This window comes from Lactuca sativa, chromosome 4 (assembly GCF_002870075.4).
Source record: "Lactuca sativa cultivar Salinas chromosome 4, Lsat_Salinas_v11, whole genome shotgun sequence".
Classification (NCBI taxonomy): Eukaryota; Viridiplantae; Streptophyta; class Magnoliopsida; order Asterales; family Asteraceae; genus Lactuca; species Lactuca sativa.
Genome location: NC_056626.2, coordinates 208,385,596 through 208,405,297, shown reverse-complemented (window position 1 = coordinate 208,405,297; position 19,702 = coordinate 208,385,596). Strand labels below are relative to the sequence as shown.

Sequence of the window (19,702 nt, the reverse complement as noted above, 5' to 3'; positions counted from 1 at the left end):
CATCATGCCTCCCATCCGAGCTCTCCCCAATGCCATACCCACCACTCTTAGGGCGGAGGAAGTGGAACCCTTTCCGCCCATTCAAATCACTATCACATTATAAAAACAATATAACCAGACCTCCGGTGCTATTCCAAAAAAGTGGACCAAAACTTGAGAGAACCACCAAAGTTGCGGTACCAACTCTACCTCGGTGCTATTCCAGAAAAGTGGACCACTCCGTCCGCCCTTAAAGAAGTATGAGTGACTTGGAAAATAAGTTGATGATAACAAGTAAATTTCTTTTTTGCTAAGTTTGGAATTTGTGTGAGGTTGAGGTGACGTCCGAGAATGGTGCTATAAACAGAAACTGCCTTCCTCGTTGATTTATATTATTCAAAATTTGATGTACTAATCGTAATCAATGGTAAAAACATATATGTAATTAAAGGTTTATAATCATAGTAATAAGATATTTGTTTGCTAATATCTCAAATTCTTTTATTATGAACTGGTGTGTCAACGACTTCCAACAAAGGAGAAATTAAGAATGGTTAGAATTTGATCCGGATGTTATCGTAATAATCTTTTAAATTAGTCCAAAAAACATATTAGGAACCATCTTTATGAACGAAATCATGCATGTTAAAACCAATGTATCGTAACTCTAGGCTTTAGTGGATGGAAAAAAGAGTCTCAGTCTTTCCAGTCTAGGAGCTAATTAATGCTCTTTCATACCCATTCGTCTATTTACTGTACTTTGAAATATTGTGTTTAGTGATTCAATAGCCTACCAACTAAGCATCCGTGGTAACAATTTGTAAATGAAGATCTATTGTCTGTTAAAGAACAACCGAACATCTGAAATAATTATAATAAACTTATGCATTAGATTCTTTGACTAGATTGATAGTTTATCCATAAATAAAGACAAACTTTAACATTTTGATTAAATTCTTTTGGTAAGACCCAATGTCAACCCCGAACCCTTCAACTTGGTTTCAGTGATTGAATCAATCCGCTCTCTCATCTCCTCAGTCAAGTGATTTTCCCAATCTCCCACCTTTCCTTTCCTGAAAAAATCTCGATTCTCCACCACCAACTGAGCAGTAAACTTCTGAGCACCGCCACCGTCATTATTCACCTCAAGATTACTCAAATTCTCAAAGCTACAAAGCTTCACAATCTCTCCCACCACCCCTCCCTTCTCCTCCTCCGCCGTAAAAGGCATTCCCATGAACGCCGCCAACTTCTTCAGCTCCACCGAGGGTTCCCTCTTCATATCCTCATACTTCATGAACAAGATCTTCTCAGGTGATTCCTGGCTTGCTTTCCAGTATCCCAACACATGGTCCCAAAATGGTCCGTATTCAGAGACCCCGTTGCAGAACAGCTCGTAAGTTTCATTGAACGAAATGGGTGGTAGTTCTTTCGACCTAAGTTTGCTCATGAAGAGCCACTTGGAAATGAGTACGTCTTTTGGATCCCTACACACGTACACAAACTTGCATGTCGACGAGGGTGATGACAGCGAGGTCGGTAACAAGCTGTGAGCAAAGTGTGTGGCGAAGAGTCGAGGAGAAGGGAGATGGTCGAACTTAGTTACCGGATAGTCAAGAAAAATGTGGGAGTCAAGGAAGGGGAAAGCACTCTGGGGTCCGTTGTGATGAAGAGGATGATCGGAAAAATTGTAACGGTGACGGTTGGCGGTGGCGAACATGAGAGCTTTAAACCAGGTGGTTCCACATTTCATGAAAGTTGCAAGGAAGATGTCAGTGGATCGGGGATGGAAGTAATCATCGATCATTAGTAAACCTTTGATAGCTTGGGGGGTCAACCAGAAACCTTTGTGTAAAAAGATGTTTGGGCTTCTCCAGCCTTTGTCTTTGGGAAGAGTTGCAAGAAGATCGTCAAGCTTTTCATGGAGCTTGTTGTACGCTTGTAACTCTTCTTCTGTTGGGATTTGGTTTTCAGCGTCAATAGCGGTGAGGTGGCTGTATGTATTTTGACCGGGAACAAGGTATGTCGACATGCTGTTGGACTGGATTTTTAGAGAGTGGAGAGAGTTCCCGAGTAGATTAATTGGTAGAATGATGCAGGAGAAAAATCGAGTACTCAGTTTGTTGAAGGGTAGTGCTCCTACATTTCACAAAATGCATATATATATATATATATATATATATATATATATATATATATATATATATATATATATATATATATATATATATATATATATATATATATATATATATATATATATATATATATATATATAAGGCCTTTTATTCTGGTGCCTTCTATATGAAATTCATAGCGCTCAAGTTCCTCCACGTACCCCACTCTCGGAACGACATAACGTACGAAAATGTCGATTAAATCTTTTGATCATCACATAATACACCTTTTCCGATTCCGATTACACCTCCATTCTACACCTCTCTGAACAAACGCAATCGGTTCATCATCACAAAAAAACCCGAGCATATTTTACAATAAACAGATTGTAATTATTACGCGATGAACATGCAATTGCCCCAATTCTTCACCGCAAATATTAGGAATACTTAATCAAATAAGAACGTCATCATCTTCCTACTGGTTTGTAATCTACACGAACCCTAATTTGATTTCAATTCATTCCTACTTTTTACCGTCAATCTGTCAATGTATTTTCTTGTCTCGTTAAAATCTATTTGACTGGTGTGTTTGCTCCAATCTGCAAACTCCATATGGCTGAAATATCCGTTCAGGTATAATTTTGTCCAATTGTAATTATGATCAACGATTACACATGGAAAAAGAGATTCTAGAGAGTTTCAATGTTTTCCAATTGTAATTATCATGGACTGGGGAAAATATTGCTAAGAGTTTTTTCCATTGGTTTCTTTTACATTGTTTACACCCTTGAGATTCAAGTATATAAAAGTGCATAATTTTTTTTTTCCAGAAATGCATATCATATTGCAATCTATTTTTCCTTTTTGTTTTCAATCGTGTTAAAAAAGGGAATTGAAATTCCTTAAAAAAATATATGAGTATATGAGGGATTACATTTCAATACACCTTAATATCCACATTAATTCTAAATTTCGGTTTCTCTCTTATCAAAGATAACTACTTGTTTTTTTTAATCTTCTCTTAAATTTATTATTTTTCTTATATTTTGTTCTTCATGAATATAGATTTAGTATTGTGCTCGACAAGTATGAAAATTTCAATGATAAAAACATGTGGATAACTTGTGTTATTGGTCTCAAACTTCTTTTAGTAACTATATTTTTTTAGTCCAATTAGGCGTCATGCTATTTGCTGATATAGTCTGCCATTTTTTATTTTTAGATAATATGCTTATTGTGGGCTCAACTTATCTTTTTTTTTTGTCATCTTTAGTTAATGGTTTGATTGGCCTAATGTCTCTTTATTGATAAATGTTTTACATTTTGAACAGAAAGTTTATTGGCAATTCTCGCCTGTTAACAACATGCATTATGACTTGGATTTTTTCAGCTTCTTCATGGTTGTTATGGCGTCTAAAAGATACTGAGCAATGGAGGGTTAGCAGGTAATGGATCAAAGAACCATATGAAATATGTTGGAAAAAAAAGAATCAAATAACCATATGAAATATGTTACTAAAAAATCAATCAACTTTAACATGTTTATATGCTTGGATTTGTTAATATACAATCTGGTGTTGAAACTTACAGTAAGACTTATTTTGGAAAATATTTCCTATTTTAACTTAGGAGATCAATATTTCATTATTATATATGCTAATGGAAAATTTCAACATCATACCCTAATATAAGTTTTAGTAGTCCTATATCTCTCATAAGTTTAGGCTTCTTCTGTTATTAAGGATACATCACAAACCAAAACCAATAAAAATAGCAACACAGAATCAGAATACGTGGTAAAATAAGACGATAAAGATGTAACATAGGACCTAAATCTCTTCACACATTTGACGGAGCTTTAACTAAATGATATTTTTTTGACTGGAATATCTGAACATTTTTTTTTCATTTTTTTAATTGTTTCATCTTGAAAAATATTTTAGTAATTCCATGCATTCTGTAGTTCTTGTTTTTTCTAATCATTGTTATACATTTCAATCGTTTTTTTATAATTCTAATTAATAAATACGTGATGCTTAACATTATATAAAAATGTAAAGATCATAAACTATAGGAAATTTATAATGTATATCAATTTTATACTGAAGTTAGATAGAGTTATTTTCTTTAAAAATATCAGAACAAACAGGCCTGACAAGATCAAACAGCCGTTTCCGACATTCCAAAATCACAACATACATTTGACATGCTACCTTTGATCAAATCAGACAAGACTTTTTTGGACAGTCTGTGAGTGAATCGACTGTGTGTACCTCTACAACTTCAGATTAAATATTTGTTTCTTTCTTTAATGTTATACACATATTTCATGTTGCAATTTCATTCTGCCAGAAAATTATGTTACCTAACCACAACAAAGGATACAAAGCTTATCAGTTTAGGCATTATTCTATTACATTGCAACCCATTGGTATCTCAAGTAGAGTTAGAAACTTTTTACAGAAACATTAAGTGTCTGATGTGATAAGTCTTCAAGAAACACTTGTATTTATTTTCATATTTCAACATCATACTTCCATTTCAATGTATTACAACATCTTACATTTAATTCTTCTTACTGAGGAGTTGTTACTTTACAGAATCTACCCAATATTAACATTATACTCTTTGTTTTCTCTTATAGGAAATTATACTCCAACAAATCTCTTGGTCATAGCTGTGAAATTATTGTATTTTGAAGAGATTGCTATAAACTGGTAGCATTTCAAAGTACGATGTCATAACTAAAAACTTGCTGGTGAAATTAAGTTGTATATTTCACTTTCTAGCACTTATTAGTATTTACCAGTCTATCTAGGGCTACATTTATGTTTCTGATGGAAACATACTTATTAAGACAAGCTTAATTGATTGGGATAACTTTGTTTATGCAGAGCAATAAATTTTAAATAATGATCTGGAAGTGATGGATGATTTCTGACATGTATATGTGATTACTTCAAGTTCAATCATAAAAGGGAATATGTCACTTTTAGTAGATCTTAAACCCTTTACACAAGCAATAACGAAGCAATCCCATGATTTCTCTTCTTTAAAACAATTCTACTGATAGTAGTCAAAGCCCTGGTATGATTTTGGAAGAAACAAAAGTTTAAAATAAAGATCTTGGAAACTTTTGGGAAAAAAGAGTAGGCTCAGTTTAATATTACACTCATTTCTTGTCAATTTATAACCCTTCGGTTATGAGTGGTAAATGGTCTTTTTCACTAGAAATTTAATGTCAAAATAACTTACAAGTATTAATGGGGTACCAATAATATAAATGTAAATTTCATTTTCTTAACTGTAACAAAAGTGTACTTTCATCTATTTACCAATATAATAGCAACATCTTCATTCTTTATTGATAATCAAAACGTACCTAAAACTCTTTATCCATAATAGCAATGTACTTCAAATTTAAACAATGTTGAAGGTACAAATGTGTAAATGCAAAAATGCCCACATACTTCCATTTTTGCTTATTTATCATAGCATCCCACTTTAACATTCCCAAAATATATACTCAATGGTAGCAATATCATTTGCATACAAAGCAACTTTCACCGTTTAAATTGGGTATATTTTCAAAAGTACAATACTTGATGCGAATGGAACAAAAGTACAATGTTCATAATTGGATGGATAAAAGGTTACTAAAATATGAGTTAATAAAGTACAATCCTTACAAAATAGCAATGCTTCTAGCCACAAAAAAATCCCTTCTTAAAAATTTCAACAATAAAGGAGCAAAGCTAGCCATTTATTTGCTTATTGTGGCGATGTCTTTCTTATTTGTATATTTCATTTTGGTTCTTCGTTTCCAAGTTAATTTTCATGTATTCTACATATACAAAAAAGAAAGACATACATAATTCATGTATTGATGCATAAAATTTGTGTTGAGTGTGACTTATGTTTTTTCAAATTTAATTTCTGAAGTGACTTTCTCGTGGAAGTTATACCATATTATTGGTGTTCTCTGATCAAGATTTATTTGCTTCAAATCTCCTATTCTTTCAATCTCCCTGACTATTTGCTTGACTATACCAAGATTGATTTTTCACTAGTTATAGGTAATAGTGTTCTATAGTTATAGGTTATAGTGTCAGATTATTAGTTTTGGTTTATTTTCCTTTGAAATTCAAATTGGTTTCTGACGGGCCGATTTTCCATAGCTTCACTCAATTTTGATTGTTTGGTTTTTGTTATAGGAATATACTTCTATTTTCTATTTCTTATTCATGCTTTTACATTGAAAATCCACATTTTAAAGCAGAAAATTTTTATTTTTGGGTTATTAGAACATTATCCTTTTGTTGACTATAAATAAAAAATACCTAAATTACCCTCTGTGGTTCGTGCTTAGCACGGGCCTTAGACTTTTCTAGTATATATATATATATATATATATATATATATATATATATATATATATATATATATATATATATATATATATATATATATATATATATAAGTTCAATAGAGAACCATTATTAATCAAGGAACTAAGGAACCAATCAAAAGCGTCGGAATTTAAAGCGATCAACGGCAAAAGCAAGACTTATAAACTTTTATAATGGACGTACATGTACCGGATTATAACAAAACTCACTTCCTTATTTTTTATTTAAACTTTTAGGCTAAGTTTTTTATCGAAAAAAAAAACGAATATACCGTTGTTCACGATTTTTCGTCTTCTTTTCCATAGATATCCATGATGATATATAAAAAACGATTTTTTTGCAAAAAAACTCCCTTAATTTTCTTAGTTTTTTCAATATTTAAGTTTATTTTTATCAAAAAAAAAATAATTATATCAAAAATATTAATTTTTTATACTCTATTAATAAATATCAACAACGAATATAAAAAAGGAAACTAAAACTCGAACAGTGTAAATTCACACTGTGAATCTAAACTATAAATATTTCAATTTTTAATATTCACAATATGAAAAATGTGACATCCCCAAAATCTCGGCCAGAAACGACCGATTTTCATTTATGCTTTTAAATATTTTCAGAGTAAATCCTTTTGATTTGAAAGAGTTGCGGAATTTGTTCCCAAAAACAAAACATGATAAAACATTGTTTACCGAAGCATTTCATAAAAGAAATGTATTTTCATTATAATCAAAACTCGGGGTGTCATGTTCCGATACAGACCAATAAGCATAAACGAATACATTACAAGTCATATAACAAATATAAACATATGCAGACTTGTAAACAAAACAACTTGATGGTTCATCCATCTCATGCCCTTCCGCCACTACCTGTAATACAATTTAAAACTGAGTGGGTCAGGCTTGGGAGCCTGGTGAGCATATAGGGTTTTCAACCCACAATAAATATCATATTTAATTTTCACCAACCAACAATAACCCAATTACCCATTCCCGTTATTCTCACTTTAATGTCCCTAAAACAACTAACATAAGGGACCTAGTCTAAGAATATTTCATCGGGGTGACAACACATGCTTCGGGGGTACCTCAGCAATATAAGTCAAATAAGGCAACCATGAGGGGGATGGAGTACAGCGAATGAACACCCAAGTTCATTAACACCTACAGGTGGCGAACCTGCTAATGTTTCCACAAGACTGTCTAGAATAGCCAGTGGTCGTCATCTAAACTCCGCTAGATGACTCAATCAAACAACAACGAGGCCTCTCATCTGTTTATTACACACCAACTGTCTACCCATGTTCTACCCAACATATTAGTAGATAAAAATATACATTTGTATACATAGTTTAAAGAAAACCTGTATAGCATGCTTTAATCAACACATATATCACATAACAGATGAGGCACACACACACATAACACATATCTCATAAAGAAATAAGCAGATCTATAAGATAGAAGAGAGTGAATACACATTCACACATAACACAACCAAATATATACACATAGCACGTATTTTTATATAAAATACTTCGTATTATTGTATTAGAAGAAAATAACTACACACTCACTTGATCAGAAGATGATCGGACAGCACTACGGCTTATAGAAGTCGTAATCCACAGCAGATCTGGAAGATCTTCTCGAAAATCGAATTTCTCGCGGGCAGAGCTTCGACTCGGGAACCGCACTTTTCGGGATCTTCAGGATCTCGGGACTTGCCTCGGGGCTAGAGTATGATACCGGGACTTCGGGGTAGCTTCGGGGGTTTTTGCACAGAGCTTCGACACGAAAACGAGAGGGAATTGGCAAAAATACCCGGAACCCTCGCATCCTATTTATAGGAGGCTGGAGCCTCGGAGTACGCGGGGCGTACTGCGTTACGCGGGGCGTACTGCCCAAAACGTCATTGCTTACGTATCCGAAGTGCTCGAGTGCTAGTGTCGACATCCCTCGGAGTACGCTGGGCGTACTCGAGTACGCGGGGCGTACCTCGGATCAGATCGGTGACTCCTTCGGATAATGCTTCCGAATTCCCAATTAAATTTAAATACAAAATATTAAATAAACTTCGGAAATTCATATCTTCTTCATACGAACTCCGTTTTCGACGTTCTTTATATCCACGCGAAGGTGAGACTACGCTCTACAACTTTCGTTTAGACTCCGTCGGCTAATTTCGAATTTATTTTTATTATTTATTTTTAATAGGCCGGGACAGAAACTTTCGTTATAAATTCATAACTTCTTCGTTTGACGTCCGTTCTCGCCTAACTTTTTATCGTTTCAATACCAACAATGAGATCTTCGATTCTCATTTAGATTTCTTCGGCTAACAATCGCTCGATCTCAAATTGAGTAAAACAGGCTGTATATCGCTAAGCCGGAACTTCGATAAATCATAACTTCCTCATACGAAGTCAGATTTGGGCGTTCTATATATATTCGGAAACCTCGTTTCAATTACTACAACATTAACCAAAGACATTAAGTTTACTTTACACTTAAATTTTGACGCTTATTTTTATTCTTAATTAATCAAACCACATAATTAAGCAATTAAGCACAAAACACAAAATACTCAAATAATACAATCTTATTACTTCGAAATGGGTTACAAAGGTCAACCTAGACTATTACATTGCTACAAATGGCAAGCCCGAAACACAGGCGTTACAATTCTCTCCACCTTAGAATGATTCCGTCCCCGGAATCACACATCAACAAACAAATGCGGATAGCGACTCAACATGTCACTCTCCGACTCCCAGGTGAGATTCGGCCCATTCGTGTGTTTCCATCGGACAAGCACTAACCCAACCATTTTGCGTCGCAACTTCTTAGTCTTTCGGTCAACAATTGCCTCTGGTTCTTCAATCAACCTTTTGTTCTCATCAATTCTCAATTCAGAAATTGGAATTATATCGGGAACTTCTCCCGTGAACTTCCTCAAATAACACACATGAAAGGTGTTGTGAATTCCATTCAGTTCTTCGGGTAATTCGAGCTTGTAAGCTTGGTTCCCAACCCTCTGAAGAACTTTAAAAGGTCCAATAAACCTTGGACTCAACTTTCCCCTTTTACCAAATCTTATAAGTCCCTTCCACGGCGAGACTTTAAGCAAAACCGAATCTCCAACCTCAAAAGTCATCGGTCTTCGCTTCTTGTCAGCATAGCTCTTTTGACGATCTTGAGCTGCTAACATTCTTTCCCTAATTATTTTCAACTTTTCAGCAGTTTGATGAACCATCTCCGGTCCCATAAACTGCTTTTCCCCAGCCTCAAGCCAACAAGACGGCGTACGACACTTCTGTCCATACAAAGCTTGATAAGGTGCCATCTTAATGCTCGAGTGAAAACTATTATTATAGGAAAATTCTACCAACGGTAAATGTTCATCCCAATTACCTAGGAATTCCAAGGTACATGCTCTCAGCATATCTTCAAGTGTTTGTATTGTTCTTTCACTCTGACCATCAGTCTGCGGATGGTAAGCTGTGCTTAAACATAACTTGGTACCCATTTCCTCTTGTAGACTTTTCCAAAACCTTGAGGTGAAACGGCTATCACGATCCGATACAATCGTTAACGGAACACCGTGAAGCCTCACAATTTCCTTCACGTAAGAATTCGCAAGCTTTTCCATAGACCATTTCTCCCTGGCCGCTATGAAATGCGCACTCTTAGTGAATCGATCAACGACCACCCAAATCATGTCGTGACCATTCTTTGTTCTGGGCAGTTTAGTGACAAAATCCATAGCAATGTCTTCCCACTTACCCATAGGCACAGGCAATGGTTCTAAACTCCCGTAAGGTTTCTGATGTTGTGTCTTGACTCTCGCACAAGTCACACACTCGGCCACATACTTTGCAACATCAAGCTTCATCGTCGGCCACCAGTAGTAGGGTTTCAGGTCCCTATACATTTTAGTGCTACCCGGATGAATCGAGTACATGGTCTTGTGAGCTTCTTCCATCAGAAGATCCCTAATTCCTCCTGACTTAGGTACCCAAATACGATCTTGGAATACCTTCAGTCCATGACCGTTAGTACCAAACACCAACGTTTTACCCAAACGTTCCTCCTTTCGGTCATTTTTCTCAGAAGCTTCCTCTTGAGCTTTCTTTATACTTTCCACAATGGTCGAGACAACTTCAATTTTCAACGCTCTTGGCCTCTTCCTTTCAAGATTGACTTTCCGACTGAGAGCATCAGCAACAATATTTGCTTTACCTGGGTGGTAAAGTATCTCACAGTCGTAGTCCTTGAGAAGTTCTAGCCAGCGTCGTTGCCTCATGTTCAATTCTTTCTGATTAAAGAGGTATTGGAGACTCTTATGATCAGTGAAAAGTTTGCACTTCGTGCCATAGAGGTAATGCCTCCATATTTTCAGAGCGAAAACTACCGCTGCCAACTCCAAATCATGAGTCGGGTAATTCTTTTCATGCTCTTTCAACTGTCGAGACGCATATGCTATCACCTTTTCTCTTTGGGTCAAAACACAACCCAATCCAACACCAGACGCATCGCTATAAACAGCGAAGTCTTCGACTCCATCGGGTAGAGAAAGTATCGGTGCCTCGCATAGCTTCTTTTTTAACTTCTCGAATGCTTCTTTATGCTTCTCACTCCAAGCATAAGTAGCTCCTTTGTGGGTCAAAGCTGTTAATGGACACTACTAGAAAAAAGGCCTTTTACGACGCGCAAAATACGACGCTCATTGATCTATGTTACGCAAAGGAGAGTGACATTAGAAAAATGTCATCTCTTCAAAAAATTTAAGGATAGAAGACACGCATTATTGCGCGCCCTTAAATTAGTGTCTAAAAAAAACACGGAGGGCACCTATAATAAAATGCGCGTCGTCTAAGGATGTCGCTTTATATTTTTTAATGAACGCGCGTTCCATCCTTAATAGTGGGGGAAAGGGGGAAATGAAATTCTGAAAAAATTAAAAACCCCGCCATGCTCTCCTCTACCTTCTTTCAATCGTTCTTATATCTCTCTCTCTCTCTCTCTCAATCAAATACCAAAAATCGACTATTGTTGGAACTAGGCCTCGGGCTCACTTGACCTCACCAAAGACTACAACGATTGTTCAAGTTTACAAGCCCTAGGTTAGATTAATATTGAAGTTTAGTATGATTCTAATTAGTTGATTTTGTTTAAAGCTTATCTTACACGAGATTAACCTCTTTTCTTTGAAGTCTCAGAGATCTGAAAAGAAGGCTACCAAAATTTGTGAGAAAATGAAGAATTCAATATCAGATCAAGCCTTTTTCATCGAGAGTGAAGATTATGAGGAAGACAAGGACTCCATTAGAGGTGAAGACGATGGGAATGATTCAGAATTTTCAAATTATTTTGACGATAACCCTCAACATCAAAGAAAACCTAGTTCCTTAAACCCATCATGGCCTCAAAGTTACAGGTATGACCCCATCCCACTTTTTTGGATTCTACTTTAATTTCTTATACAATCAACAATTTATAAGATTCCGCTGAAATTCTGTAACAACAACTGCATTCAGATATATATATATATATATATATATATATATATATATATATATATATATATATATATATATATATATATATATATAAGGCTGGTGCTTTAAGAATCGAGGAAAGCGGGTCTTTTTCTTAGAGTTATGAGGATTTTTTTTAGGGAATTCGAGATTTTGCCAAATCAGCGCTCTGATCATCTCTCCGTTTCTCCGAATCTATCCCTATCTTCTTCTCTAATCCAATTCCCGAAATGGAGTTCGAATCCAACAATATTTCTGAAGACAACAACAACAATCACGGATGGCAGAAGGTTACTTACGCTAAGAAGAACAGGAAGAATCAGCCTAAGCAGCAGGTGCCTCAACCGAAGGCGCTTCCAAACGGATCCGTTGTCGCTGGTAATGATAATTTCTTCACTGCTATTGAGAAGAAATCGAAGGAGCATAGGAAGGTTATAGAAGCACAGAGATTGTCGATTTATGATCCTGCTCCTCCTCCGGTTAAATCGTCAAGGAAGAAGAACTTCTCCCTGTATGTTATTATCTTCGATCATGGTTATGGCAGATGCATCAGGTTATTGGTTGATAGGTCGATTAAGTTATCACAAATACTATTATCCTTGTTCAATTTCTTACCTTGGATGATAATTTGATTTTGATCTGAATCTGAATTAAGGCTCTGTTGTGCTAGATCCATAGGGTTATTGGTCCGTAGGTAGGGAGAAGTTTTCACTAGATATTATTGGCATACGATTTCAGGTTCTTCTTCTGGTAGCATCTTCAATACAGTTTTGATTACATAGCTTGGTGTGGCATAATGCCCTGTCTATGTTTTTAGGGGCCGAAAATTAAGACACGATAATAACATCTTTTAAAGAACTCGTATATCAGATTCCAGATTTTGATGATCAATTCATGTGGGGTGGAGTAAGATTTAATTGATAGTTAGTTTTTGTATTTCTGCCTTCTCAATTTGGTTTTGGCATCACAATCAAGAGCAGTTAATTAGATCATTTATTGTGTCTGTAGTAAAATAATTTTTTTAAATTCTACAATCTCTCTCTCTCTCTCTCTCTCTCTCTCTCTCTCTCTCTTTCTTTATGTAGAAATTTACTAATAATTGTTTTTTTTAACAGGCATCGATGATTTGGATAATTGGTGAAGGTGATGAAAGAATTGATAATGCTGATGAGCTTCTTGAAAGCTTCCTTTAGACTTTCCCTGAAGAACCTGCACAGTTAAGCTTTTTCACAAAAAGCCAACTGAAGGACCACAACAGATGATTTAGGTAGTAAGGTTGATATTATTTATTTTAATGTATGTTAGGCTGCTAAATATGTTGTGTTAGCTGAGAAGCCAGTTATCAGTGCTCAGTGATGATTCGAATCAATTGTATACCACAAACCCCTTGAAACATTCATTTTCTTTTTGTCTCAATCTCTCATCTATGCAAAAGACATGAATGCCCTTCTCATCATCATCTTAAAAAATAACCCTAGAAAGCTTGTCCAATCCATTTATGTTCTATTCAGTCTCTTACCTGTGTAGTCACTGTCATATGTTGTATTTTGTGAATTGATGGTGTTCACTTATAACATGTTGTATTGGATTTAGATATAAAAAATGTTCATATTTTTTTGAAATTGTAATAGCTTTTTTAGCATTGTTTTCATGTCTTATTGTCCAGTGTGAACTTGCAGGAAATACAATATTAGCTGTGTCAATGGTTGCTTGCAAAGCTGGAACTGCTGAGAAGGAGGCATGCACAATCTAATAATTTATTTGATTGTTGAGGTTATAAACTGTAAATGTGTTGATTTGTGTGTAGATGTAGCAGGGGACAAAGTCCTACTGAAGGTGGGACAAGGGGTGAGGAGGTTGGGCAGGGACAAGGGTAGGGGCAGGGGCAGCAACAACAAGAGCTACTATGACAACATCAATTCAAAGAAGCATGTATCTAACTCCATTAATAAACTTCTGACCATCCTAAAATCCTTTCGCAGTTGAAATGAATGCTATTGATATTTTCAGGTAATTATATTATACTTCTTTTTTTCTTTTTAGTTTATTGAAATATGATTCTTTTAGTTTCCAATTAATGGGAGTTAATTTCCAACAGTTGGGAAGTAATACCCTTCTAGTACATGTGGTTTAGGGTTCAATTAATTTAGGAGATTCCTTTTAGTTTCTGATCAAAATATTAAAATTCCGTTAATTCCCTTCGAGGATATTTGGCAATTAATGGAAGTTAATTCCCAACAGTTTTGATGGCTCCAAGGTGTTGTTCACAAATTGTCATAATTAATTATCAATGGATCAAGAATGATCTTACTTTCTGCTGTAATAAATTTTCTTTTTATTTCCACAAACAACATCATGTACTGTATATATGTTTTTTTTTTGAAATTTGGTTAGTTTGTCAATTTCCTATTATTTTTTGGCATTGTGCTCCTCCTTTTGCTTCAATTGGTTTCTTAACCTAAACAACATATGTGATAAAACAATATGTTCAATAAATTTGGCATGGAAATGGAATATATATATATATATATATATATATATATATATATATATATATATATATATATATTGTTCTCCTTAAAGGGTTAAGACCTGGTCTTGCAGGGACTGAATCAAGTGTACCACCAAGATTACTATGTCTGGTACAAAAATGTTGGGATGCTGACATGCACAATAGGCCTTCATTTGATGATATCATCTCCAAACATGATCTCAACATGGTTTTACCCTGTTGCCTGTAACAGGCCTATAAAAGATTCTCCTGTTCTTATGTATTTGCCTGGTAATTTGTGTTTGGTTATAAATTTACACAAATTACCATTTTACCCCTACAAGATATGCTTATATTTACTTCCTAATTGGATGTGATACTTTGTGTAGGTTTGGAAGGAACTGGAACTGGCCTTGTTGTACATGAGAAAACTCTTGGAAAGTGAGTTGAATTTGGCTAAGTAATTATTGAGTGAGATGGGCTAATGTACAACTGCTTATCCATGTAATCAGCTGTTTGGAGCATTAGTCTTAAAAAATTATGAAAGGCAAGATGAAACTTTACTTAGTTGGAATTTGATGTACATAGTAGATTAGATGCAAATTTATATATTGTAAGAAATATAATTGTATAACATTAAATTTATGCAATGGATTCTATTTTTTGTATATCATATTTTATTTTCTATTATGAAACATTAAATACAAATTTAATTTGAAAATAAGTAAATCTATAAATAATATTTTTTTTAAACATTTAAAATTATGATACGCAAAAATGTGTGTCATCTTCATTTATGACATGGCCTTTCTTGACAGGGGTTTTCTTGATACGCATTGCGTGTCATTAACACGCGCGTCGTAAGGTTACGACACGCGAATGCGTGTCGTCTTCCTTTATGACAGGGCCTTCCTTGATACGCATTGCGTGTCGTAAACGCGCGTCGTAATTGCGCGTCGTAAATGAGCGTCGTAAATGCGCGTCGTCTATAGACGACGCTCAAAAGCGCGTCGTCTCTCTTTATGACAGGGCCTTCCTTGACGCGCATTTGCGCGTCGTCTAAGCCTTTTACGACGCGCAATGAGCGTCGTAAAAAGCTGTTTTTCTAGTAGTGGGAGTAGCAATCGAAGAAAAACCTTGGATAAACCTTCGGTAATATCCGGCTAATCCTAAAAAGCTTCGAATCTCCGTGGGACTTTTCGGTTGTTCCCACTTCATCACAGCTTCGATCTTCGCTGGATCAACCATTATCCCTTCTTGGTTGACCATGTGACCCAAGAATTGGACCTCACGAATCCAAAAATCACATTTGGAGAACTTCGCATAAAGCTTCTCCTTCTTCAAAACTTCTAACACTTCTCGCAAGTGCCTGCCATGCTCCTCCTGGCTTTTCGAGTAGATCAGAATGTCGTCTATGAACACTATCACGGATTTATCAAGGAAAGGATTACAAACCCTATTCATCAAATCCATGAACGCTGCTGGAGCATTGGTTAGTCCAAACGACATAACCAAGAACTCGTAGTGTCCATATCTAGTTCTGAATGCAGTCTTCTCGATATCTTGCTCTCTTACTTTCAGCTGATGATATCCTGACCTAAGATCGATCTTCGAGAAATAGCTCGAACCTTGCAATTGATCAAACAGGTCATCAATCCTCGGCAACGGATATCTATTCTTTATTGTTGCCTTGTTCAGCTCTCTGTAATCGATGCACATTCTCATACTTCCATCTTTCTTCTTTACAAATAACATCGGAGCTCCCCAGGGCGATGAACTAGGTCTAATGAAACCTTTGTCCAATAACTCCTGAAGTTGCATCATCAGCTCCTTCATCTCCGTCGGTGCTAATCGATAAGGTGCTTTTGCTATTGGCGTGGTTCCTGGTAACAAGTCTATTCTGAACTCCACTTGTCTATCAGGTGGTAATCCAGGAAGATCCTCGGGAAATACTTCCGGATAATCACACACCACTGGAATACTCTGCATCACCTTCTTTTCTTTCTTAGCATCAATCACGAATGCTAAATATGATGTACATCCCTTGGTCAAACACTTTCTGGCTTTCATTAGAGAAATGATTCCAAAATTCACTCTGCGTTTGTCCCCATACACCATAAACGAATCTTTCCCAGGCGGGTTTACTTTAACTATCTTCTTCTTGCACAAAATTTCGGCATCATTGGCGCTAAGCCAATCCATTCCCAAGACGATGTCGAAACCATTTAGTTCGATAGGCAATAATTCCTCGAGAAACTTATTCCCATTAAGGTCGATCAAGACGTTTTTCATACGATGGCTAACAGGTACAAACTTGCCACTAGCTACTTCGACTAATAAAGCATTATTTAGTCTATCAACAGGCAAAGCTAGCTTTCTACCAAACTCATGCGAAATAAAGGAGTAGTTGGCTCCAGAATCAAACAATATATGAGCAGGTAATTCGTTTACGAGAAAGGTACCTGAAGCGACATCAGCTTCATCTTTCGCAGCCTCGAGTGTCATCTGGAAGGCTCTCGCCTTCGGCTTTGGTGGAATGTTGGGCCTAGCTGCCTCCTTCTTCTTCGGACAGTCTTTCAAAATATGCCCCTCTTCATTACAACCAAAACACATCCTTTTGTTGTTCGGACATTCATTGGCAAAATGTCCAACCTTTCCACACTTGTAGCAGGTCACATCCTCGCTACATTTCCCAAAGTGCTTTTTCTTACACTTATCACACCACTTCGCTTCGCCTCCTTTTCCTCCAAACTTTTTCGAATCAGATTTCGAAAATTTGCTTCTTTTACTGGAACCAGATGTTCCCTCAAACTTTCTTTTCTCACCAACCTCAACCTTGTCGGTGGTTCTTCCCTTTATCATGTTCTCCACAGACTTGGCAGCCCAGATAGCTGCCTCTAGAGTAAGTGCCTGACGTACTGGCACCTCGTACTCCCATGGAAGTCCCTTCGCATACCGATCCACCTTTGTCAGCTCGTCTGGAACGATACGCAAGGCAAACTCCATCTTATCGGTGAAGTTATTGGTGTATTCATCAACTGACATGCTACCCTTCGTCAATGTCAGAAACTTGTTCTCCAACTCCAACAGATTTTGAGCCGAGCAGAACTTGCGCTTAAACTGCACCAAGAACTCTGCCCATGACAATTGCAGTGGCTCGCTAGGGCTTAAGGTCTTCCCTAGAGTGTTCCACCAACGAACGGCTCCACCTCGGAATTGTCGCACGGCATAGATAGTCTACAACTTGCCTCTACAGCCACATGTCATAAAGGCTAACTCCATTTCGGAGATCCAATCCATAACCCCAATCGGATCCTCCTTTCCATTGAAGGTCGATGGTTTACAAGTCAAAAAGTCCTTGTACTTGCATCCCATTCCATCATTCCTTCCATCATGGTTATCTTGCCTAACTATCGGTGGGTTGGCTGGACCAACAGACCCACTGAAGTTTCCACCTTCCGAGTGCCCTTCATTCAGTTCAGGCTCTTCCACACGAATCGACAGTTCTTCACGATTTTGCTGAAGCAACCGTCTAGTTTCATCCATCTGACGATCCAACATCGTCTGAATCATCAATTGCACACCAGCCATGGTTATTGGCTCAGGTGCTGCTGCTACGACAGGTATTGGCTCAATCACTGGTGGTTGATTCCTGTTTTCGTCAGCATTTCCAACTCCACTTCTTGTTCTCACCATTTTGATCTACACCGAATAAGGTGAAATTAGATCCTCAATCATGATAGATATTCAAATCATCCTTATCACTCCGAAACGTTTACATGCTAGTTCTAATATCGTAGACGTACGCTTAGAATCCTACACACATAAGGTTTCTAGATCCGGTCGGCAACAGACCATAGATCCGAACAAATAATATCATATATGGCAACATATAACATTTAGCACATAAATCATTTTAGGCAACTTTCCTAAAATAAACTAGTGCTTGTGTCTAAATCACAACAGACACACATCTCAAAACTTCACTTAGCATTCTAAGTTTAAGTCTAGAAATCCTACAAATTCCTAGTTCGCTTAAACTAATGCTCTGATACCAACTGTGACATCCCCAAAATCTCGGCCAGAAACGACCGATTTTCATTTATGCTTTTAAATATTTTCAGAGTAAATCCTTTTGATTTGAAAGAGTTGCGGAATTTGTTCCCAAAAACAAAACATGATAAAACATTGTTTACCGAAGCATTTCATAAAAGAAATGTATTTTCATTATAATCAAAACTCGGGGTGTCATGTTCCGATACAGACCAATAAGCATAAACGAATACATTACAAGTCATATAACAAATATAAACATATGCAGACTTGTAAACAAAACAACTTGATGGTTCATCCATCTCATGCCCTTCCGCCACTACCTGTAATACAATTTAAAACTGAGTGGGTCAGGCTTGGGAGCCTGGTGAGCATATAGGGTTTTCAACCCACAATAAATATCATATTTAATTTTCACCAACCAACAATAACCCAATTACCCATTCCCGTTATTCTCACTTTAATGTCCCTAAAACAACTAACATAAGGGACCTAGTCTAAGAATATTTCATCGGGGTGACAACACATGCTTCGGGGGTACCTCAGCAATATAAGTCAAATAAGGCAACCATGAGGGGGATGGAGTACAGCGAATGAACACCCAAGTTCATTAACACCTACAGGTGGCGAACCTGCTAATGTTTCCACAAGACTGTCTAGAATAGCCAGTGGTCGTCATCTAAACTCCGCTAGATGACTCAATCAAACAACAACGAGGCCTCTCATCTGTTTATTACACACCAACTGTCTACCCATGTTCTACCCAACATATTAGTAGATAAAAATATACATTTGTATACATAGTTTAAAGAAAACCTGTATAGCATGCTTTAATCAACACATATATCACATAACAGATGAGGCACACACACACATAACACATATCTCATAAAGAAATAAGCAGATCTATAAGATAGAAGAGAGTGAATACACATTCACACATAACACAACCAAATATATACACATAGCACGTATTTTTATATAAAATACTTCGTATTATTGTATTAGAAGAAAATAACTACACACTCACTTGATCAGAAGATGATCGGACAGCACTACGGCTTATAGAAGTCGTAATCCACAGCAGATATGGAAGATCTTCTCGAAA

At 36.4% G+C, this 19,702-nt stretch overlaps 1 protein-coding gene and 1 long non-coding RNA gene across 3 annotated transcripts; one reads left to right on the top strand and one right to left on the bottom strand.

Moving 5' to 3' along the window:
- Positions 1-846: 846 nt before the first annotated feature.
- On the bottom strand, positions 847-2,123 carry LOC111889201 (cytosolic sulfotransferase 5). The gene has a single exon (XM_023885339.3). It carries the CDS (start codon positions 2,009-2,011, stop codon positions 929-931), a length of 1,083 nt encoding a protein of 360 aa, XP_023741107.1. The 5' UTR covers positions 2,012-2,123; the 3' UTR covers positions 847-928.
- Positions 2,124-2,284: 161 nt separating this feature from the next.
- On the top strand, positions 2,285-5,201 carry LOC111889193 (uncharacterized). Of its 2 annotated transcripts, none has more exons than XR_002849448.3 (3): positions 2,285-2,580; positions 3,490-3,544; positions 4,744-5,201. It is a non-coding gene; the product is annotated as an uncharacterized LOC111889193 (long non-coding RNA). The 2 variants fall into 2 exon arrangements; XR_006191394.2 differs by having other exon boundaries at positions 3,431-3,544.
- The last annotated feature ends 14,501 nt before the right edge of the window (positions 5,202-19,702 follow it).

Excerpts from the sequence above, each read along its gene's own strand:
- LOC111889201 (XM_023885339.3), bottom strand. The coding sequence starts at position 2,011 with ATGTCGACATACCTTGTTCCCGGTCAAAATACATACAGCCACCTCACC.